Source organism: Rhipicephalus sanguineus, chromosome 5 (genome assembly GCF_013339695.2).
Source record: "Rhipicephalus sanguineus isolate Rsan-2018 chromosome 5, BIME_Rsan_1.4, whole genome shotgun sequence".
In the NCBI taxonomy this organism is placed as follows: domain Eukaryota; kingdom Metazoa; phylum Arthropoda; class Arachnida; order Ixodida; family Ixodidae; genus Rhipicephalus; species Rhipicephalus sanguineus.
In genome coordinates, this window is record NC_051180.1 from 37,971,173 (window position 1) to 37,995,370 (window position 24,198).

The window sequence follows — 24,198 nt, forward strand, 5'->3', positions numbered from 1 at the left end:
AACCTTTCTCATATCTAATCATCGACGTCCATTTAGTTATGTTACGCTGCTACATTATGCTGCGCTGTGGCAGGCACTGTTAGGTAGTAAAAAAAGCAAGCCTGAATGGAGCCTCCAAACCCATCCGTAGTAGCAGTGCACCGTTTTGGTCATTCTTCTCACGTTACTGATTATGATTTATTAAAATGCAGAAGCCATCTCTTATAGCAATGATGACGACGGACAGATAGTTTACGGCTGCGTATTCGACTGCTCTCTGTCGTACGTGACTGCTGTACGCGTTGTACAATATACAGATGGTTTCAAGAAATATGTCTGAAAACCCTCGGACATAAGGGAAATGGAGTTTTTGCTCGATGCCTTCATAATTACTTTTTTCCGTCGGCGAAGACATATTAGGGGGTACTGACACCTTTTTTCGAAGGCGAGTTCACTCTGCCATACAAATCTCCTGTATACAGAGACGGCTCTGAGCAAGTGTGAAGCTCAACAAATGCTGATAAGATATCTTAATTTGATATTAAAGTCAATTTTTCCATGTATAAAGAGGTTTATTAGCGGCGACGATACTCGACGATACAGCGACAGTCAATGCGGGGCCGACCCTCAGCGCGAGCTGCGTTCTCTTCGAAAAGGGCCGAAGAGGGCGACCCACTAGAAGGTGCTCGAGAGGACGACCCATTACCGAGTTCGAACGCTTCGCTACACATGGCGTACCTACTGACATCGACACTAGCCTGACGTCAGGTTACAGTGTAAATTCTGGTGACTTCATGCAGCAGTATGGCTAGTTGTGATGACGTTAGGTACCGAAACTTCCAAGATGGCCGCTTGTGCGTCACCAACGGAGCCACCATAACGGTGTGGAGCGGCCGGGTAATGTGGAAGCTCATACCGTGTTGTGGCGTCAGGGTACAGTAGGAACCGAAATTACCTTTTAAAAACACACTGTAATTACTTTTTCAGGACGCACTCGCGCTTAGCACTACCTTTTCTAGGCTCTTGAGGGCTTGACCTTTCATTTGACGCAATAAAACAACAACGACAGGAAAAACGTCTTGGCTACTTGGCTACTTTTTGGCTACTTTCTTGTCCCCTCGATTTAAGCAAAATTATCGATATCTGGGGACGTTGCAGACGCTGGTGGTCGAGTATATGAGGCCAAATATGGCAGTCAAAGCGTGCTTCCAGTTTAATTACGCATAATGAACTCTAATGAAAAGGATGGCGCAGTGGCCTAAGCAGGTGTATGGGTAAGTGCTGGCAATCAAAACAAAGTTTATAAACTGTCTGTCAAGCAGGCTTCGCGCGCGCGCACACACACAAAATACTTTTCTATACCTGGCTGGGACTCAGCGAGATCTGTTGCACGCGGCCTTATTTTGCAGATCACCCATTGCTGAGCGCGGCTTTAAACCACAATTGCAAGTGAACAGGAATCGAAAGCGCTTCGCATCCAGTGCGATGCGATCTGCACTCATCGATATTTGAAATCGGATATCCCACATTTCAGGTGAACACGGAAAAACAGGCGTTAACTAACAACAGTTGTTAATGAGCGCTTACGTTGCCACCTTTGCCTCTTGTGTCCTTGTTTTTTAGTGCTCTCTTTAGAATGGCGTGCCAACTCACCCAACAATCAATTTTAGGATATCCAACGAACTACTTGTATCATTTTTTAGGCTTAGGCATGGACTGCGATTCCGGATTCGTTACCACAGAAGAAATTATTGCGAAATTGTCAACAATGTATGCTTCAATGGCAGCAACCATGATTTTGAGCACACTCATCATGGCGTAAAAGTTTTTTAATTGTCGCAACTTCTAGTCATATCAAGAAAAGTCATGCAAGACGCATGAAGAGTCATTCTTTCAACAGCGCAAACACTACGTCGTCATGCATGAAATCATTGCTAAAGTCAACATTTTATGCTGGAATCTCAGGAATTTTGATTTTTAAGTGTTCGTGCTGCATATATTTACATTTTCGCCGAAAATCTCTTGCATTTAGTCATTTAAATAAAAATGTGGGAGCGGTTTTCATATAAGCGTGGCTACTTTTGGCTACTTTTACTGCACTTTGTTCAAGTAGGCTACTTTTTGGCTAGTTTTTCCAATTTTCTGGCTATTTTCTGCCTTTTCGACCTGGCAACCCTGTAATTATGCTGCAAAGATGGCGGCTCCCACAGTCGTCAGCCGGCATGACAACTTTATAACTTGGTTGAACTCATCTAACGCTGATGTTGTCTAACGCCGACGTGCTGCTCACATGCTGAGGCCACATTCTATGATTGTTGTGTCACACCTCTAAATCACTTCGAACTCCGATTCTTCTACCCTCAGTACGAATCCGTCAGAAATGGAAACGACTAGCACGGGACGCCTTCGCAAGTTGGCCGCGAAGTTTTCGAACCTCTCGCGTCCGGATGGATCCGCAATACTGGCACAAGGTATAACCAAGTGCCTGTAACAGGCTTACTGGCGAAATTGATATTTCCTTCCCTTACCTTGCTGTTTTGGTTTCGGCAGGAGAGACTGTCGTTCAAGCAGGCGTCTACGGACCCGTCGAGGTAAAGCAAATGCGCGAGCACCCGGAGAAGGCCACAGTAGAAGTATTTTTTCGATCTAAATCGGGGCAACAGAGTAAGTAATCTGTGTTGCTGGCTCTGTCCATTTCGTAGTAGTTTTTTTTATTGCTGTCGCTGTGTCCTCTTGTATGAACACTGATGAGTAAAGCTGTTATACAGAGCAAATTTTTCATAGTCGTGCTTCCGATAATGCAATAATAGCCGATCAGTAGTATAAGCTTTCTTTTTTTTCATTTTATGAACGAAATAACTTGCGGCACCGCATCCAAAACGGATCAATGAAGCAACAATCGCCTGTGACTGCTCTGTGACTTGACGTATCTGTGTTAGTCTGTTCCCTCATGTAATGCCTCGCTTTGTAGCGCCATTTTTGTACCTTGTCTCTGTCTGGGGACGAAATGAAGTAACTGTTGCTGAAAATTCCAGGTTGCTCAGACCGTATGTCTGAAAAAGTTATTCGAAGCACGCTGGAGACTGCTATGTTGACAGCCCTGCATCCGCGCTCTTGCATATCACTAACCTGTCAAGAGTTTCACAACAACGGTGGTGTATCCTTTTTTGCTCAGTGGACTTATTGTTCCCTTAATTCGAAGGGACTTCAGGAACGCCGGCAGTGCGTTTAAAACGAAGTGCTGTCTCTAAGATTCCAGGCAATTACCGTGTTTCCCACTGAATCAGTGACCTGCCCCAGAGTGTAATTGAACCAGATTTTTTTTTTCATTACTATTAGGCTGACAGCCTGTAAAATTGCAAGCAGAATGTTTCAATTTCATGGGAGCCACATAAAAACTGACTTTGCAGCCTACAGGTGAAACTTCGAATCAAGCAAAAAATGTGTGTTTGTTCAAAGCAATGATTTCATTAAGTAGTTGCACGGTGCATTGTTATTGTGATGCCAAAATGAATTTTGTATTTCTTGATGTCGCCACAGCCTAGGAACTTTCATGCAGTTTGTTGGTTAGTGTGCAGTCCAGTAAGATGCATTTCGCCGTTATTGAAGTGCATGATGCAACCTTTACTATTTTATTTTTCCTTGTGATTGTGATACGCTTGCATGCTGTGCTGCGGTTTGTTGTGAGCCTCATACACTATTAAATGTCTCGGAAGTTTATAAAAATCCCTCAGTTCTATTCTCTGCTCTGCATAATTGATTTTGTTTGGACATGGTCATGAGCTTAGTGTGATGTAAAATGGGGGTTATTGTCGCAAGTAGCATTTCAGCAGGATGCCTATGAATGCTGAAAGCGGGTGGTGACAACTGCCACATGAATCGCAGCGCTGGCGCCAGCAGCTCGCGCTTGGCTCTTCTAGCTAAGGTGGTGACCCACTGCGGCATATTGTTCTTCCTCCTTACACATGTGATGATATAGTTGTGTGCTTTCCAAAAGTTTAGCAGCCGATGGGGGTCGGGAATAGCTCAGATGCTAAGCACCTTTGAACTACTTCTCTCGCATGCGACAAAGGAAATGTGTGGCCACATACTATTGCGAACCCAGTACAAAAGTGTTCACACATCTTGCTTTTTGTGCTGTCAAAATTAAACCGGAGCCTCCTCCTACAACATCTATTATAACCGACTGTGGAGTTCAGGAAATTAGGCCCAACAATTTAATAATTTTTCAAGCTTGCAAAACAGCGTTGCTGTATCTATAAAAGGAGTCCTGGCCTTGTAAAGTGTGAATCACACTTGTCTAATGTGGTTGAGTGCGTGGCTGTGGGCACTGTTACCATTCGCAGACGCTACCCCGCATGAGTTATAAGCTTCCATTCATGATTGAAATATACACAATGTCATGGCATGCGGTTTGACTATGTTTGGTATTATGACGGTGTCAGTCTTTGCATGTTTTTGCAAAAAACTGTGGCTGTAGTTGCTGTCTGGCCACTCTAAACAAGTCTGTTTCAGACTGCACGGCCACCCATTTTTCTAACCTGAACGCGCGGTCGTCAACCGCCAAGTCGACAAGTGCAATTTAGTGGAACGTAGTGGGGGGTGGGGAATGAACAAGAATGTGCGCGTGCGCGCAATGAGCAGTCCTGTGCAGCTGTCTTCTGCTAGGCTGTTCCGGGAACCGGTCGCAAACCCCCACTTCTTCTAACCGCCGTTATCGTCACCTTTTTCCCTTCTTTTTTTGACACTGCCATCAAGGTATAAAGAAAAAATCAATTGGTCACGCTTGAAATGCATGGTACGTGATATACACCCGCTGATTATACAATGTGCGTATCAACATTTTTTTGCTTCTTCCTGTGGTTCACGCATACTTTCGAGATGCAAAAAAGATATCTGCCACTGCAAGTCAAAAACAGGACAAAATCCATGGACAAAAAAGCAGTTGGGGTTTGGTCTGTTTCACATAACAGCCTGGCAGATGAAAGCTGCACCGGACTGTTTACTGCACGCATGCACATATTCTCGGTTCGATCCCGGCCGTGGCGGTCGCATTTCGATGGAGGCGAAATGGTAGAGGCCCGTGTACTTAGATTTAGGTGCACGTTAAAGAACACCAGATGGTCGAAATTTCCGGAGCCCTCCACTACGGCGTCTCTCATAATCATATCGTGGTTTTGGGACGTTAAACCCCAGATATTATTATTATCGCTCATTTCGCCGCTGTGTTCCGTTGTACGGCGCTTATTGACTCGGCGGTCAGTGCTCGCACATTCAGGTTAGAAAAATGGGTGGCTGTACATCATCCTTTAAAGAACTGTTCTTTTCCCTAACTGCTTCGAACAGCCACACATCTTGACTGCTGCAAACTTGTTTTGCCTTAACTAAGCCTTTCACAGCTGCTGGCCTGTGCAATAAATGCTGCCTGCCTGGCAGCCATTGACGCTGCAGTCAGTATGAAATGCCACATCGCAGCGGTCACAGCAGCGATCACTAACACCGGGATTATCGTGCTGGACCCTGACGGGCAGCAAGAGCAGGTGAGCTTGTTCTTGTGGTTTTCGGGGATAGCTGTCGCATGGCGTTATTTCACAGTATGTACAGGGCAGCAAACAACTGCGTACGATTGCACACTCATCCACACGTGCAGTTCACTGAGACACACGCAGTTGCCATACTATTGTTGAAAATACTATTTTAGAGAAACACCAATGAACTCATTAGAGAATTGGAAGAAGCCTTTCAACTTCACCATGCCCCCCGCCCCCCATCAATCTATAAAGAATGGTCCATGTATTAGTAAAGAGGACACCATACCTCTTTTGTGCCTAGCACTGCCCAAAAATGTTGCTTATATTATGGAAATACGGTACTATTTTGATCACACCGAACCTAAAAGAAACAGGTATTGCGGTATACTGAAAATTGAAGGAGACATAACGAAGTGGAGAAGGTTTTGCAAGGATGAATACACAGGTGTCGTATTGTGGGATATTATCAATCGTTTTCTTGGGCAATTGCCTACACACCTTAAAGGGACACTAAAGGCAAATGTTAAGCCGACATTGATTGCTGATAACACTCCAGAAACATCTTAGTGCTTGTTTCGTGCCAAGGAAATGCTTATTTTAAAAGAAAATCACATTTTAGTGGTTCACACAGCTTTAGCGCACTTCAAATCACCCACCTGACAAGGGCCTTCTGACGTAGTGCTTGCCTTGCCCAACGTTGCCCGCCTTTACTGCCCGGCAGCTGAAGCTGCGGTTTCTGCTCTGAAGGGCACATTACAAGCCTTGCCCAAGTTGCGCTTGATCTCATATTCCGTTGCACAAAAGTGCAGCGAGAACACACATGCAGATTTCTTGGCTATTTAGCACACTCTCGCACAGGCACAGCACGCAGCCACTTCGCTGTAGGGGTTTATTTGCAGCACCCATTGGAAAGTCAAGTCTGTTTCTCTGATGCAGCTGCTGTTGCTCAAGTGACTCACACCATTCAGGCACCTGGCAACATAACAGTGATGTGGCAATTTGTCGAACTTTCCGATAGCGCGACTTTCATGAGCGTTCAAAGCGCACGCAACAGTACACGATAACGAAACTACCACTAAGACGCGTCCGCATGAGTGGAGAGCAGCCCGGCAAAAATGGAACTTGTAAACCACCTGTTCCATTCTCCTTGGTAATGCCAAGTTCTTTTGTCCATGAATGAAACAAACACACAACCAGCATTTTACTGCTTGTAATGTACGGAATGTTATTTTTTTATTATAGGTAGTTTGAGTACTAGTGATTAACTGTACACAGGACTCTTGACGTCAGTGGGCTCATTCCAAAATGTCCCACTGGTGGCGCATATAGTGTCCTACATTTACCTTAATTTCTCGATTAGTAGAGCACTGCTGTTGATAATACTGACGTTTTAGGCATTCTCAAACATTCACCTTTCACTCTGACATAAATTGTTATTTGCCTTTAGTGTCCCTTTAAGAAAAAATCAAGTATTTGGGGAGTATTTCTGCTACACAACTATAGTCATCTGGCTTGCTCGCGTTTCCTCGCTTGAAAAATACCGCTCTCACCACTTTCCTATCAAGAATGCTAACTTATGCTAACAGCGCGCACGCCGTTCGTGACTGGGAAGTACCGGCCCTCAGTGATAATGTAAGGAAAGTATGCAAGGTAGATAACAATTACAGTTGTGTGGCAGAAGTACTCCCCAAGTACTCGATTTTTTTCTTTGAGTGTAGTGTTCAAAGGAAGCACTACAAAAGGGCTTTGCTGGAAATTTGGTCAATTCTGCAAAGCTGTGAAAATTAAGCAAAAGTATTTGTTCTTGTTGCCGCTGGATTCTCTGCACAGGAAGCAAGAGCAGTATGCACATTCTCCTTCGAAAGCCAAGAGTCCAAACTGGTCTCGACCCACACCAGTGGCCAGTTTTCCAAGGAAGAGTTCCAGAGATGCCTGGTTCTGAGCAAAGCAGCCGCAGGCGACATCTTTGCCTTCTACCAGGATGCACTGCAGAAGCGCTATTGCCGCTCACTTGAAGCAGACGGTGACAGCGATGACGATTAAAGTTCCATGGTCCTCTTGCAGGCTCTTGTAGCTCGTATACCTTCTGTTGTGTGGATAACAGTGCTCTATATAGTTATCTGTCTCCCACAATCGCCATGTCAAGACAGGTAAGGTAGTTCGGAGAGGTGCTGCTAAATGTTCAGAAAATGCGGATAAGGAAACGAGGTGTCACGCCAAATCAACTGTACAGCTTCTCTCTTTCTTTTTTTTTTCTCGCTATTTTGAGCACGGCATGCACACCACATTCCGACGTGTTCGTATGTAAGGTGGTGTGTGCTGAAAAATAGAACCCTTTGAACTGACCAACATAAGTGGACTACCACGTAAGTGCACCATCACAGGTTTGTACAGGAAAGAAGTGATGAGTCCAGGAACTCCACGAGGTTGTTTTGAAATAACAGTTGAAACTCAATCTAAGGAAACCCAATTTTACAAAGCTCCCAATCTAATAAAAAATTTCCATTCCTTGACAGGTACCCATAGGGTTCAATGCTGGCACCAACCTGAATTATTGAAATAGCTTGGCACCAAACCCGCTTTAAGTCTTTTTTCTCGCATAAATGAGTAAAAAGTGGCGATTTTTTGCAGTTTTGACACAGGTAGGTTTTTCTTCCTCTATCGCTGTTGCGTTGAAACGTCTAGCCACCCCAGTCGCGAGCCTAGCTTTCATGAGGCTGCACACCGCGCCCATGCACGAAACAACAGACTCAACAGTCAGTAGCGCTCATATGTACAAATGTACAAGATGGTGCTGGGGCGGCGGTGGCTTATTGTCCCTGTAAACGCTACCATAGGAAGACTACAGTGGTTGCTTTTGTTATTTCATCGTTTATGCAACAGAGGGTCCTGATCATGTCCTTGCAACTTTCTTGCTTGGGCTGCTCAGATAATCACTGCTTTCGTTCTCCCCATCTCTACATATCGGCAGTCTGCTAAGCTTCAAGTGAAGGTCCGCCTGGCCTGCATCACCCATACGTGGGAGGCTGCATGTTCGGGCCACCATCACAGACTTGTCACATGTGCAGGCGTGGGTTAGTGGCAAATACAATGCTGCAGTAGCTTTTCGGTGTCACTAAGTTACAATTTTAGATTTTGAAGGACCGAAAAATCTTTCTGAAGTCAGAACTTCCCGATTTAACTAAATAACACAGGCGCAGTCATCAATTTGTTACGAGTTTCAACTCGATACCTCAGTTGCAGAGATCGACATTACAATCATATTTTAACTCTCCCATTTGATTCTCGGGCTCGAATGATATCTTGCACGTGATCTCGTGATCACTCATGGTGAGCACTTCAGCTGCCACTCTACTCAGCTTTTTTGTTCAGCAAACGCAGACTATTTCTTGCTTGTTTTCCAGAGCACAGCCATCAACGTAACAAAAACTACAGAGAGGACAGGCCGTTTAAAGTGCAAAGCATTTCTTAGCGAACCTTTGGCACTTTGAGCTTTTCTATCTACATATCTATCTATCTATCTAGCCGCCTACGTCTGGGCGCTCTCATGATTGCCTCCTTAACTTGGTGAAGACTAAAATTAGCATGGGAGGATAAGAGGATTAGGCAAATATGACTGTCGGATTATGACATGACTAACATGAAAATCCTGTCGCGTACGGTGTCAAACCCTTTCTTCCAGACACGCGTGGCACATGCCCGTTTACCACGGGCCGTGGTGTGCGGGTATGCGCCACAGGTGATTGACAGTTTATACCTACCCAGGAACAGCGAGAACAGACATTGCTAATTTAAATACGAGAGTGCTAAGAAAAACCGATATCGGCAGCGTTGACCAGACAAATGGAAAGAATAAAAATTATCCCAGCAGGAATCGAACCCAAGCATTCTGCGTGGCAATCGGGTATTCTACCACAGAGCCACACCATGTCTATAAACTAGTTTGGAAATACAGCCTCTGTAGGTGTAATGTGGGTACAACGTCAATTGTCGTTGGGGTGCTGGCTATGTAATTTTACAAGAAAGCAATAAAAACTACGTATGTACTCCTACGATACAGGCATCATATCAGTTTAACGTCTGTGGTTCCAATGTTGGCTCCGCTTTTATAGCAGTCTAATAAACATTGCACTTCTACTCCTATAATTCAGAAAGCTATATTGAAGCATTGCTTGACCCCGGAGGAATACATTAACGAAAGTTACGTATGATATTCACATGATTGCACCATAAAGTGCATTTAGTTTCGATAATACTGGCATATGTACTCTTAACATGAGGGCTGACGTTACGTCGCACCACATGGTACCCTTTAAACGCCAGTATTGTTGACGTGCCTGGTAAGCCCACGATGTGCACGCAGTTACTACACTTACAAAAACACGTCGATCCACCTCGTAACATTTGGCTCAAAGCCATAAAATACAGCATAAAAGTACTCGCTGACTGCTTTGCATGAAACCGATTCCCACAATGCGTGGGATCTGCCAAATTTTTTTGTAAAAGAATGCTCAGGAACGAAAAGTGGTCGCAGCTGTAAAAAATGTGCCTCTCACAATTCAACACACACACTGTACGCCAAGCGGCTTTACACAAAAGCAGCCTTTATTGGTGCCTCATGTCAGCCTATCGCAAAACTGTCCTATACATGGGTGAATGATGAAGGGACCAGCTCAGAACTCTGGGCGCTCAGTCTTTGGCAAGGAGCTGTACTCTTGAGTGGAATAAAACTGGCAAAACAAATAGAGAGACAAGTAATCAGTTTACACACACTACAAAACAAAGCAGACATTACATTAAAAAAAAGAACATGTGATGTTGCATTAGTTGCAGCTAACAGAACTCATAAGCTCACGTCCTTCGAGACTTGAAATTTTTGAAAGCCATAGCAATTTCCCAGTTTCTACATTAATCTTGTGCCTAAGGCAAAATACACAATCTGCCCTCCATGTTAAAACCTAGGGTGCTATTTTGTAGTGATTCTGTTCCTTTTCCTATGCCTTTTTTAGCCAGTAGCTATTGGTCATGCGTAAAAAATTACCTGGCCACATGGGCAGGCCATCGCTTTGACCAATTACGAAGTGTAAAGCCCTCGGAAAGGCATCACTAGGAAACAACCCCCCCCGCCCCACTTCCCCCAACTCCCAAGTGCCTTTTGTTGTTTCACGAAATCTGTGGCAAACGATTTCCTGTGCATTACAACTACAATACCACACAAAAACTGCCCTCTTGTACTGGTAATAGCCTACACCAAAAACTAACAATACCAAACTGCTGACTACCATTGTTAGAGAGGTAAATGTGTACTATCGGGGTCAAATGAAAGCCGAACAGCGGAACGCGTGCCACAAGCATTAGAAAGAGCATAGTGCGCGCCGCCCAGTCATAAGCACAGACAGGCCCACACATCCGGTTTGGTAGCACAGCGCCACCCCACTGAAGTGCGACTTTTTTTTTTTTTTGCCTGTGTTCCCACTCGAATTTTTGGAAGGAAGAAAAAAAAATATAACAGAAGCGAAAATTCTGCAACATTCATGCATTCGATCGGCAAACCTGCGAATCGTGGTATATCAGTCGCAGCTGCTACGGTTGCCGGCATGGGCGTGCCGATCGCTTGTGGTTGGTTTAGTTGCGGCGCTCCGCTTCAGCATTAGGCGCTGTCGGCGTCTGGGCACAATACGAAAAAAGAATGAATATGTCTGGTGAAGATCTCGACATTAAAATTAACTGCTGCGTGAAGTCGTGACACGGAGGTCGTGCACACTTCGAAACAAGGGTCCACTTAAAGGAGCACTGACACAATAAAAATGCATGTTATTTTTCTATTGAAATAAGTAGTTACCAACCCACTCAGCACGGCTGCAAAGTTGGTTTGCTTTAGTGCGCGATGGCTGATTTTTTGGAGATGGTTCTGTGGTGCCCAGTCGCAGTTTCCGTTTGAGAGAGCATGTGGTTTCTGTGTAAACATAGCTGGCTATGTGAGCACCCGCCGAGACAAGGACGTCTGCTCTTGTACTCCCATGCATGCCTTTATGTCTGATCGGTCGCGGGATCGAATCCCGGCCGCGGTGGCTGCATTTTCGATGGAGGCGAAAATGTTTGAGGCCTGTGTACTTAGATTTAGGTGCACATTAAAGAACCCCAGGTGGTCGAAATTTCCGGAGCCCTCCACTACAGCGTCTCTCATAATCATATTGTGGTTTTGGGACGTTAAACCCCAGATATTATTATTATTGATGTATGATCGTTGACGTGATGGCGGACAGGTTTAAGTTGTCTGATCTCTCGAGCCGTGATGAACGGTGCCTCTTTTGCTGCTTGTTTGATAAGCAGGTCCTTTGCATTGTCCGTCACCCGCTGCCTGTGTCCACGGGGAAGGTTGCAAAGGCGTCCTTCTTTCCGGAATGCCTGGCAAATTCTATTAACAGTACACAAAGGGCGATTCATAATGGCGGCAATTTGACGTTGGCTCACGTCGTGCCGGTAAAGAGGAACTATGCGTGTTGTCTCTTCGAAGGAAACACTCGATCGACATTTTCAGGTTAAATTATTCGTTTCCGGCTGGACCTCCAAAAACAAAAGAAACGGTGCAAGTAAAGCAAAACGAGTGCTGCTGAACAAGTATAGACGATAGCTTGAAATCAACCACAAAGCGATTAGATTTATCTTTTCTTTTTATCGTGCCCCGACGCTGATTGCAATGCAGCGCTGGAGTAAAAGCGCAGAACTGCGAGCAATACGACGAAAAGTGCTTGGCACGCTTACGCCGGCCACCGCTATCACGAAAACTGGAACAGAAGGGAACGTAACGCACCGGGGATCGCGCAGTGCTGCCACACCGGTTTGTGCGCCTGTCAGTGGTGATGACAGGATGGCGCGCACTGTAATGTTAACAGTGCTGGTGGCACGCGCTCCGCTGTTCGGCTTTCATTTGACGCTGATAGTACACTCCTCCTGCACAGCATTCCACCACAACGTACAACCGACAACTTTTGTACAGAACACGTTTTAGTCTAGCGGTAGCTAAAATTGTCTACGTAACTGGTCCTCCAGCATACCTTGTATTGCTTGTCTTTGAACTCCTGCCAAGGCTCGGTGTTTTTCTTGTTCCAGCTGCAAAATTCAAAATATCATAAGAGATCAGTGGCACCCGACCGCTCTGCAAGACAAACTCTCGAGTCGAACTCTGCCTCCAGCTAAATATACGACTGCACTGCGTTTATAACAATGAACTGTCCGGGCTCGCTTGTTCAACAAAAGGGCAACATCACCATCCGTTCAGCTAGATTGGCTTTTGTGAAGAATGTCATTGTTATATAGAAAACATCGCACATTTCAAACAAATGCACTGTAAAATCTGTGGCGTTAGTTATGAAACACATGTGGCCTCTGTAGCATTGCCTACAAGTTTCAGTACTGAGGCAGTGGATAAGTCATGGCATCATTATACTCTTGCTATGGCTGCCAGAAGGAACATGCAAAGCAGGCACTTGTTAATTGTATTTTTGTCTAAAGAGGCACTAAAGTGAAGTGCCAAGTCAATTTAAGACTGATAAAATATTCTTTAAAAACCCCATCGTTAGTAATTGTGATCATAGGTTCGTTATCAGAAGACAAAACAAAGGTGACAGTTTCAGTCTTGAATGTCATGCCAAATTCAGTATCCGACTGTCGGTCTCATGTTATGGATTTCAGCCTTTCCCATACTGTAACCACTTTAGCTCAAAATTTCGTAGAACTTGCCATGCAAACACTGCGGCTTTCTTGGGACACAATGTAAAAGATATGTAGGCCCTAGAAAAGCTTTCAAAATTTACAACCTTAAAGGGACACTAAAGAGAAACAATGAATTGGTTTAGATTGGTAAAGTGTGTTCGGAGAACTATTGTGTAGTTCACAACCATGGGTTTATTATTAGATGAGAAAACCAAGTTCAAAGTTTCATTTTTAAATTTCGCGCCGAACTTTGTAATTCATGATGTAAAAAATTTCAAAGAGCATTTAACGTATTTTGCGAAATTTCCACAAACTCATTATGTCAAGTCTCTGGGCCCCTCGGAGGACAATGTACTTCGATTTAACCGATCAGGAACCACGTAGGCCCAAGCAGGCGCCGTCGAAAATATGTGATGTCACGGCAAATGGTGCGGGAATTCCAAGGTGGGGTCGCCACCTGTATTTTCTTTTTGCGCGTTTTCTCGCTTATTAAGCGTCTTCTCGCAGCAAGCGTGGCGTTTTTGGTATCGTGGAAGACTACTTTACCTATGCGAGAAAAATCGTTTTGCTCTTTAGTGTCCCTTTAAGAAGAGTTGGTGTGGGAACTCCAAGGTGGCAGCATTACCTGTGTTTCCTTTTTGCGGGACTCTACAGTGTGCAAGTGTCTTCTTGTGCCAAGAGTTTATTGGTATCGTGGAATGTCAATTTGCTAATATAAAGTGAACCATTTTTCTCTTTAGTGTCCTTTTATGAGCAACATCATTGCACGAGCATCTTGCTACATGTAGTCAGCAAAGCCTGCTTCATTTACAACACATTAGTGTTGATTACACCAAATCGAGCATCTTGTGACCAACCTCAATATCAAATAGAGTAGACTCTCAGTAAACAGAAGTCTCTTACAAGGAACTGCTGTCTAAATGTAACCACTGCCTCTAATATGATTGGTTTTGTACTTATATTCTGCACACCTGTTCATCTCTCAGTAGACAGAACTCATGTTAAATGTAACATGTTTTCCTGGTCCCTTCAGGTTCTGTTTAATGAGTGTGTGCTGTAATGTATCTCATTTCTCCCAACTTTCGCGTTTGCTTTGTGATCCTCTTGGATGCTAGAACATTGTCATATTTTCGTAGTTTCTACAACTTGAAGGCATGTGTTTATACACCTTTCAGTTGTTACGCTGCACATGGGCATGAGTTCATCGACTGTTGTGTGTCTTAATAGCCATCCCAATGCACTGCAGGTACAGCTAGCTGCACACAAACGCAGAAAAAAGTTTTGAACAGAGGTATTAATGAATTAATATTTAAAGCACGTTGAATACTCCTTGCAGGCACTGTGCTGCAAATTTGCTTGGGACACCCAAAGTGTATCAGAGGAGGCAGAAGATGAAGATTGTGTGTGCTGCGACTCTGCGAGCAAAAGCACACAATAGCAGGTTTCCTTTTATCATTGCTTCTTAAAGTCACTTCACTTGAAGCATCTTTCCAATGTGGCTGTGCTTTTGACGTTCAGTGTGCATGAAATGAATCACTTTGGTGCAAGTTGTGAAATGCATATATGTGGATACAATGTAAACTTACTAGAGCATTAAACTGTGCACCGAGGCATTCATACTTTTTGCTGCTCGAAGAAAAATTTGCAAAATGATGCAGCTGGAAAGGGTGACACCTGAAGGTGAGGTAAACATTAAAAACCACTCCCCTGCCATTTGACACCCTGGGCGCGATTTGAATATCACCTTGGCCTTTAGCGTGTTGTCTGTTAGAGCGTCCAAGCTCGCCCATTTTTATTCGTGGTTGCATACTAGTACCTGACATCCGGGTTCCTCAGAGCAAGGCGGGCTGTGTAGAAGACTGCTCCCATCATCCCGACGCCGACGATTGCGACCAATGGAATGAGCTGCAGTCAAGCGATGCACAAGCTTCGTCAGAGACAGCTACTTCTCAAAAACTCTGACAGCTACTACAAACATGTGATAGCACACTAGTCTCGAACCAGCATTCGTCCTTCAAAATGAACGTGGCAGCACTGGCTCCTGTAAAGCACTTCTATTTTTCTTTGAAGGCTGGGTGATACCTTAAGTTGCATAAAATACGCAGAAAAGCATATTCGCGGTTACTTAAACGCCAGTAAACAAGTGCAATCCAAGTTTCGTTTACTACGCAACAGCTCCTTGAGGTGGGATCGGCGTAACCGCATACTGCACACGCAACGCAAGACATTTCTGCTGCAGGCACGGTGCATGGTATGTGCTTATTAAATTTAGTTAACTGATCGAATGCTTAGTACTTCGACTCACGGCTATCACGTTAAGTGAACCTTCGTAGGTCTGAAAGTATGCTACAGTGAGTAGTTTCGATAGAGCCTTTAGGGTTAAATTCCACGAAGGACAGCCAGGACATCAGTGAAAACCGCTCCATTCGCAAGCGCATGCATGCGTCACGAACAAATTTTTCTACTTACAGACGGGTGCCTCTTCATTCCCTGAATGGAAAAACTCCTCATGATGAACAATAAGTAACAAGGACCTTTTTGTCCTCTAATGTAAGTCGGCGAAGACGAAAAAGCGAAACACGGGTAGGGTGGCTAGAAGGGGAGGTGTGATGACCGGGCGGCAAAAGTTGGCCGCCATTCGCGTGAATGCCGTGGGGCGGCGCTGTCGTCGGGGGCGCCGTCAGCGAACGTAGCCGTTCTCCGTTCTCGGCAAGGAGAACGCTTCAGTGGAAATGCGCGCGTTACCAAATTATATAAAACTTTAGCTGATAATGCAGTTCCTAGCTGATAATGCAGTTGATAATGCAGTTGCACGCATAATACTTGAACATGTTCTATTTACCAATGTTATGACTCATATATGAACACGCATTCCTTACTTAATCCTCAGCAGCACGACTTTCATAATCGTTTTTCCTGTACAACACAATTACTTGAATTGACACTTATCCTGTGCTTTAGATAAAGGTTTCTCTGTTGACTGCTTGTTTCTAGATTAAAAAAAAAAAAACCTTTGGTGGTGTACCCCACTCTTTATTAATTGAAAAACTAAAAACGTATAATGTGAGCGACACAGTTAATTGTGAACTGGTTAAACTAGTATTTAAATTTGAGAAGGCAAAATGTCATTATCAATGGTAAGACATCCCGGGAAGTTGATGTGTCCTCTGGCATGCCCCAAGGGTCAGTCTGGGTCCGCTATTGTTCCATCATCTACATAAATGACATTTGTTCCGGTATTTCATCACATATCAAATTATTTGCCGATGACTGTGTTTTGTACAGAATTATACATAGTTCCCATGATTACACTACTCTCCAAAACAACCTCGACAAGGTCTTAGAATGGTGTGATAGGTGGCGTATGTTTATTAATGAAAAAAAAAAAAAAACAGTGCATATGTGTTTCACTAGGAAAAAGGCCCCCCATGACTCTTTTTATGTAGTAAATTCAACCAGGCTGCTATCAGTTCGCGAACACAAGCATCTCCGTGTATATTTCACACCAGACCTTTCCTGGAGCTGTCACATCCATCACGTCACAAAGCCGGGTGTGTGCTAGGTTTCCTGCGCAGAAATGCAAAAGTTAACCATTTGAGGCCAAGACTCAACTGTACATGTCTAACGTTCGATCTATCTTAGATTACGCTTGTGCTATGTGGGAACCGTGGAAGGCAATTGTGACGTGTCCAATTTAGAAAGAATTCAGAACTTGGCTGTTTGGTTTGTCTGCTGCTCTGACTATACCAGGAATTTCAGTGTTTCAAAAGCAAAAGAAAGGCTTGGTTGGGAACTTCTACACAAACGAAGGGAATATCTGCGGTTGAAACTATTTCATAAGGTATTTCATGACCTAACGGGTCTGGACCCCTCGCGATACTTTCACAAACCGGATTACGTTTCGCAGCGATTACATCATGCCAATAAGATAAAGGAAATAAGCTGCCCGACTGACGCATTTAAAATGTCATTTTTTCCGAGGACGATAAGCAAGTGGAATAGATTGTCTCCTGAAGTAGCAGAAATTACTTCACATGAAGTATTTTCAAGTTCACTTCTGGGTCTCCAGTAGTGTACTCGCGCGGTTGTGTAAGGACAAAACTGTACTATGAACCCGATTTATATTGTGTATATCCCATGTATCACTACGTAAGTTGACAGTGAATTGCATTTATTGTAATATTGAAGTGTTGGAATCTGTATTCTGTATCGAAATATTGTATTCTCGCCCCCCCCCCCCCAAACTGTAATATGCCCTTGGGCGCTGTGGGTACTATGATAAATAAAGAAATAAATAAAGCAAGAAAAAATTTCGGGGGTGTCAGAACCCCCTCACCCCCCCCCCTTAATTATGGCCCTGGGGGCTTAATTATGCTCTAATGCACTCTGATCATTTATTCGTGCGCCTCATTACGTGCGAAAGCAGATAACTTGATCTACGCCAACCAAATCGGGATTAAATCATGGCCGGCATACATGGTAATACAACGCTCGGTAGTCTTTTGAGGCTCAATTCAGAAACCAAATAAATTAATGCAACATGTTACTAGGTAAAGAACCTTTATTGTGTACTACAGAATGTACTTGATTGTTTCCGCGGCTTGCCTCACATCACACAAGGCTTTCTCCTTTTGATTTTTTTGTCATTCATTTCTTTGACATTTTGCCATTCATTCCGCTGTTTGCGCAAATGCTTTGCGCAAACAGCAGAATTCTCTTAAAGCGGTTTGTCAGCCCTCGGAATGGAGCGTGCCCACTTCAAGAACAGTTCTTGGCAAGTCGGTGCACGGAAAAGGGACACTTTTTCCCAACAAGATCTGTAGCCGGAATCACACCCTGGCACGAAGCACCAACGCTGAGTTTTTTTCTTTGAGGTAGACGGCATCTTTGCTAGCACACAACACTCATGAATCAACAGCACACGCCAACAGTTCGCAGCAAACTACACAACCGACACAACTACAAACCGCCGGCCAGCCTCTCTCCGCGGAAACGCTGACGGCGCCCCAGACGGCAGCGCTACGTTGTGCCCTAGCGGCGATCACGCGAAAGAGGACCACCCTCTCCTATGGCTGGCCGCCGCGCTCAGCACACCTCCCTTTCTAGCCACCCTAACACGGGAGCTACACCAACCGTTGCAACTGCGGAAAGCCGCAAGAAAAAGCGAAGCCAAAGCAGGCTAAAGTCGTAGCCAAAGTACCGCTAAAAAGTCAAAGCCAGCCGGCCGGCCAAAGTCAGCGCGTGCGTGCGAGTACGGTCCCTATTCTAGGGACCGTAGTGCGAGCGATTCAAGTTGCCTACCAATGCCGAGGACTGTAGGGGCTAGATGCTTTTGACAACACAGATTTTACGCGGCAGAACGAGCTGCACTTTTTCTCTGTGCATTCAGGCGGATTTACAACGGTTTTCACTTGTCTGAGCACAGACAAAGACATCACAGTAGGCCGAAAGTATGGCCTCCGAGAATGCGACGCCGGTGACGCGTCACGCGCAAGTGTGCACTGTCCCTGCGCTCTCAGCACTCTCACTGCTTTCCTAACTCGCCTTCATTCCTCTCCGTGCTCCTTACAAGGACTGCAGTAGCGTTTTTTCCTCACCAGGATCACATCCCAGTCCCGTACACTCTACATGATCGAAACGAAACCAACTGCACGAACGCGAGAATCGCCGAGTTTCCAGCCTGCTTAGGAAAGACATGACTCCCAGCTGCCACGTTCGTAAGGTCGTCTACCCGAGAATATTTTTGTTTGGAGATTCCTTGACGCAGGTGAGCAGTCCGGCTGCGCCTATTTGTGCGGGTTGTCAATTTCGCATGTTTTTTTCTGCAGCGGTCTTTCTCAGAGGAAGGCTGCTGGGGTTCACTCGTGGCCGAAGCGTTTGAAAGGTAATTCGTTCGTTGTATCAATTTCTTTAATCCATATCTCCCGCTGCAGCACAAGCCAAAGCAGGGGGCGTAGCCAGAATTTTTTTTCGGGGGGGGGGGGGGGGGGGGTTTAACCATACATTATGTGTGTTCGTGCGTGCGTTTGTATGTGTGCGTGTATATATACGCAAGCAAAACTGAAAAATTTCGGGGGGGGGGGGGGGGTTGAACCCCCCCCCCCCCTTGGCTACGCCCCTGAGCCAAAGCCTCTCTCGCTCCTTCGAAAACTGCTCACATGTTATTTCGTACCGTCCCACGAAACACAAAACCTCCATAAAACATTTCAGAGGTTTATGGCGGTTTTAAACGTTTTAAAGACGTTTTATAGAGGTTATGTGTTTCATGGGGTCATTCATACATTACTTCACAGCATAGTCGCCGTCGCTAGTTCCGCATGCCTGGAATGCGTATTCGTGTCTCATTGGAATGGCCAGCAGTGCGGCATGCAGCATTTGCGCCTGCGAGGAGACGCTTGAACACATTCTATGCCACTGCCCATCATACCAGGCTCAACGACGTAGTATGAAAGTCAAGCTCCGTCACCTGGATTCAAGACCACTGACAGAAAAGAAGATCTTGGGACCTTGGCCTACGGTCTCGCATATGCGCAAGGCCACGAAAGCCCTCTTGTGCTTCTTGAGGACCACCGGACTTCACGAGCACCTGTGAACAAACAGCGCTAGTTCGTGTTGTGTAGTTTCAAGCTGTTCATCCATCTCTTTCTTACTCTTCTTCGCTACCCTTTCCTTTCTATTATTCCCCCACCCCAAGTGTAGGGTAGCCAACCGAGCCAAAGCTTGGTTAACCTCCCTGCCTTTCCTCTTCGTATCTCTCTCTCTTTCTCCCACAGGCGGTGTGATGTTGTGGTGCGAGGTTTCTCTGGCTACAACACACGCATGTGCAAGTATATCCTGCCCAGGATTTTTGGTCCGGAGGATGCAGCAAGCGTGGCCGCATTTGTCGTATTCCTTGGAGCGAATGACTGTAGTGAGCCCACAGACCATGGGGCACAGAATGTGCCTTTGAAGGAGTTCATCTCGAATCTGGAAGAAATGCTGCAGCATATCAAGGTAGCGCCTTATATTGAATTCAGTGCAGAGGGAAACTTCGCTGGTAGTTTGTTTTAATCTAAGTAGAGGTCCACACTAGCCATTTCCTAAAACAGTCAATTTCATTTGTTGGTGCCTCTGAGCTGTTGATGTGTTTCTTGAGGTGCTGCTTCAGAAATACCTGTTGAATTCAGTGCCACACAACTTGTAGCTGGTCATGTTTGTCATCAGTCTAGGTAACAGCTTAAAAGTACAAAACACAATATGCACGGACTTACAAAGGCAACCAAAAAACGCCAGCTTTTTTGTGTTTTATGTAGTCTGCTGTGAATAAAGGCCTGGTGTTGCACTGCCTGCAAGCACATTAAAACGCCAAATTCTGCACCATGTTCCAGCCACGCAAAAGTTCTAAAACATGTATTCTGTAGTTGAGTGACAGTTCGCAGTGTGTTGAAGTTAAACTGAAGCTCGCATCCAGGTTTGTGGTGTACCCATGAACAAAGTCATCCTCCTGACACCTCCTCCTTACTGTGATGAAAAGTGGGTGACTTGGTGCACGAAAACTGGTAAGCAATTTGGTGACCACAAACCATGTTTTACAATTTGCACTTTTCACACTTCTAGTTTGAGGATGTTCCTTAAAATATTCTAATTCTTCCTCCAAATATTCAAATTTTCATTCTCCATGGTTTTTACATTCAAATTAGCGTAAGCTAAGCTGAAGTTTTACCATGAAGGGCCCCGATTGCATTTTACCAGAGGAATTTTTAAAATTCATTCATTATTGGAGGAGCTGAAGAAATCGAGTTTCCACCAGGAGGGCATGATCATCGTCATCGGGAGGGCAGCACGGTAGCAAAGCAACCACTGTTGGCCCATTACCATGGCTAGCATTTGCAAGGGGGCATACCTTCCCCACGTTCTCTGCTGGCCCCAATGTTCTGTGATCATCCCAGCCTTCTGTTTTCTTTTTTCCTGCTCTTTTTATTTTGACTCACCTCGCCTATCTAGCGGTGGCATTGCATGCTCCACAGTGGCCCGTGGACGACGTTCCAAGGGGCACCTCTTGCATAGGGCTGGCGTGCATGCGACTTTCACTTTCTCTTACACCCCCCCCCCCAAATGAAGGGTGCATGGCTTTCTGTTTGAAATTTAAACCGTTCTTGCACCATGCCACCATCCCTTACCTGGCAGGTGTGATCACCCAGCAAGCAGTATACACACTACACTAGTACCCAATGCCCACACCTGGTGAGCGACCCGTTTATGTGCTGTTATTCTACAAAGCTATAATCCTGAAAATGTAGGCAGTCACTAATACAGGAATACAGTATCATCCAAACATAGTAGTGCTCAAAGCAGGGAATCTGCAATGAATGAGATGCAGTAACTTTATAAGTGAGGGCACCAGCTTGCACTAACACTTCCTGCTGCCACATTTCAGTCACCTTGTGATTGCTAACCTACAATTGTTTTTTTTTTTTTATGGTATACCGGGCTCCAGTGCAGTTGTAGTGATCGAAGTAGCTAGTGTGCAAGCTGCTCGATAATTGAGGATATGTATAAACAGTGAACAGTCAAAGCCAGCAATGTAAAGGAAAATGTTCCTTTTTTTTTTTCACAGGCAGGGATCTGGCAAGGCGCAACTTAGAGACGGTCTCCAGATATGTGGACGCAGTTTCTAAACTCGGTGAAGAGCAGCACATAAAAGTCATCGACATCTTTGCTGCATTCCAACAAGAACAGGTGAAGGCCATAATACAAAAGCTTTGGTAGTTTCATGCATATGGACAGGGTAAAAGGGTTATTTCTGCTAGTCTCAGCATACTGCCAACAGCGTGAAATTTCCTGCCTTAATTGCACATCAATTTAGACTACGCTGCATTTCCTCCTATAGTATAGAGAAATTTCTCAACTTACCTGAAATCGTCGTTCCATAAGGACAAGTTCCTTAAGGACATAAGGCTCGTGCGATGTTTTCACATTTCAAATAAGCCTACAAGCGTGGTTCATCCAACTGAACCACATGCAATATAATGCAAGTCATTGGGCTGCTATGGCACTCTCGGCAATGGAACTGTGTGTAAAAGAAGCACATATGTCTCGTCATTGTGTCCAGTGTATCCGCGCTGCTGTAACTGCACAATTTAGCTGCCCTGAAAGGTCGCTTTTATTACTGGAAACTCTCTTCCACAGACTAACCTCTTATGCTCAGGTCCATGCAGGAAGGAAATATGAACTCAAAGCCTTCCCAAGAATTAGGAAAACTTTCTTGCTGTCATAGTCCCCCCCCCCCCTGATAAAGAATTTATTTTTCCTAGTAATTAGCTTTTACCACGACCAAACCCTCAGAGTATATTGCAGGGGCTCACTGGGAGTAAAAAACAAAACCGTTAAATAAAAACAATGCTTCATCCAACTTAGTCTTCGGTCGAGGTTTTTAGTTAAAAACAGCCTTTCTCATGTATTTGTAGCATAATTTTTGCAAATGGTTCACTATTTAACGTGTCGAGATGAAATTTCGGAGGCTTTGTTGCAGCTCCCTGGGACTTGCAAGGTGTAGTGTCTCTAAGGAAATCTAGCATAGCTCTGGTAGCCAAGTAATTGGATAAGTACAGACATTCTGGCCTTCATTTCTGTACTTTGAACTATGTATAAAAATATATGTGTGTATATACTTCATACAATGTTACATATGGAAAATATGTTCCAAGCATTACGCTGTCTATCTCAGCTGGGTGGATGAACGGTGCCAAGTAAATTTTTTGTAGCGAGTTTTCGCAGATCACACATTAATGCGAACCGTGACCCTTTTATGTTTCAACAAATCCATGCTGTCTAGCAACTTGTTCCATTAATAATGAGGATTGAAGATCTTGAATTTCACTGTGTTTATCTTGCCTTTAGAACTGGCAGCGGTTGCTTCTAGACGGCCTACACCTGTCAAAGCCTGGCTCGCAGAAGCTTGCAAGATGTCTGGTGCCTTTTCTCGAGCAAGCTGTTGGCCCCGTTCCTGCAATATTTCCCGACTGGAAGTGCATAGACCCTGCAGATCCAGAGAGCAGCATAGCTTCCTGGACTCCAGACAGATGAACTCTGTGGTGTACATTTACTAGTCGACCAAAGTTCAAGTTCCGCAGAAAGAAATATTGCCCACATATCCAAATGCTGTTTATAGATATTGCTGGCATTAAAATGTTACTTGCTTACCTAATTTCCCAAGCTTTTGTTTCATCTGTAATGGAGAAAATTATGCAATTTCTCACGAGTTAAAGGGATTAACAGCCAATTTTTACGGTACCTGCTTTATTCAGCGCAACGAAAAGCTTACTGGTCAGTGTTTGATCATGGAATGGTGATCACAGAAAACGGCGGGAAACATTTATATTCTAAATGTTCATATTCTAAAAGTTTCCACCTGCAGTGACTATGAAGTTGTATACACAGCACATGCTTCAACCAGTTGGAGGTCAGCGTGAGAGTGGCTCGTGTTTGTGTGTAGCAGTTTGCTGCGCACGCGTGCGCCACTAGTTGCCGCAAAGGCAGCACCGCTTCTCAGCATGCGACTTTTTACCTCATGAGCAGCACAAAATAGAGTGAGGATGGATAATAATATACAGTACATGCTCTATGTTGAGCACCAATTATGGTGTGCATGAAAGCATCAGAGTACGTACAGCAAAGTGAACGACACCATAATGAGGCTTCCAGGCTCTTCCGCAAGACTGCGCAACATACTGTTTTCTTGCGACTTTTAAAAGCGATTTAAAAATATAAATCTTACTTGCATCGTAAAATGGATGCTTGAATGTGTCACTTTAACTCACGGTCTTTTTATTTCGACCCGGAACTAATCACACGTTCTGGCCAGTTGTCAGTCCCTTTAAACTGCTAAACAGCTTTACAGTTGTTTAGCAGTGAATAACTGATGTCACAAATTAATTTCGGGTGCGTAGCTGCAAATAAATTCAAACTTCTTTTAAACGTGAATGCTTCTTTT

General features: G+C 44.6%; 3 protein-coding genes across 3 annotated transcripts; 2 read left to right on the plus strand and 1 right to left on the minus strand.

The window, feature by feature from the left end:
• Positions 1 to 2,165: 2,165 nt before the first annotated feature.
• Positions 2,166 to 7,557, plus strand: LOC119393508 (exosome complex component RRP46). Its single transcript, XM_037660569.2, has 5 exons — positions 2,166 to 2,450; positions 2,530 to 2,643; positions 3,015 to 3,136; positions 5,379 to 5,519; positions 7,341 to 7,557. Exons 1-5 carry the CDS (start codon positions 2,360 to 2,362, stop codon positions 7,551 to 7,553), a joined length of 681 nt encoding a protein of 226 aa, XP_037516497.1. The 5' UTR covers positions 2,166 to 2,359; the 3' UTR covers positions 7,554 to 7,557.
• A 2,540-nt stretch (positions 7,558 to 10,097) lies between these two features.
• Positions 10,098 to 18,382, minus strand: LOC119393510 (cytochrome c oxidase subunit NDUFA4). Its single transcript, XM_037660572.2, has 5 exons — positions 18,340 to 18,382; positions 15,696 to 15,802; positions 15,043 to 15,131; positions 12,569 to 12,623; positions 10,098 to 10,240 (listed from the first exon to the last, which is right to left on the minus strand). Exons 2-5 carry the CDS (start codon positions 15,735 to 15,737, stop codon positions 10,184 to 10,186), a joined length of 243 nt encoding a protein of 80 aa, XP_037516500.1. The 5' UTR covers positions 15,738 to 15,802; positions 18,340 to 18,382; the 3' UTR covers positions 10,098 to 10,183.
• Positions 18,383 to 18,524: 142 nt separating this feature from the next.
• LOC119393509 (isoamyl acetate-hydrolyzing esterase 1 homolog) lies at positions 18,525 to 23,310 on the plus strand. The gene is made up of 6 exons (XM_049416268.1): positions 18,525 to 18,993; positions 19,055 to 19,110; positions 20,000 to 20,219; positions 20,677 to 20,764; positions 21,823 to 21,944; positions 23,106 to 23,310. Exons 1-6 carry the CDS (start codon positions 18,922 to 18,924, stop codon positions 23,289 to 23,291), a joined length of 744 nt encoding a protein of 247 aa, XP_049272225.1. The 5' UTR covers positions 18,525 to 18,921; the 3' UTR covers positions 23,292 to 23,310.
• The last annotated feature ends 888 nt before the right edge of the window (positions 23,311 to 24,198 follow it).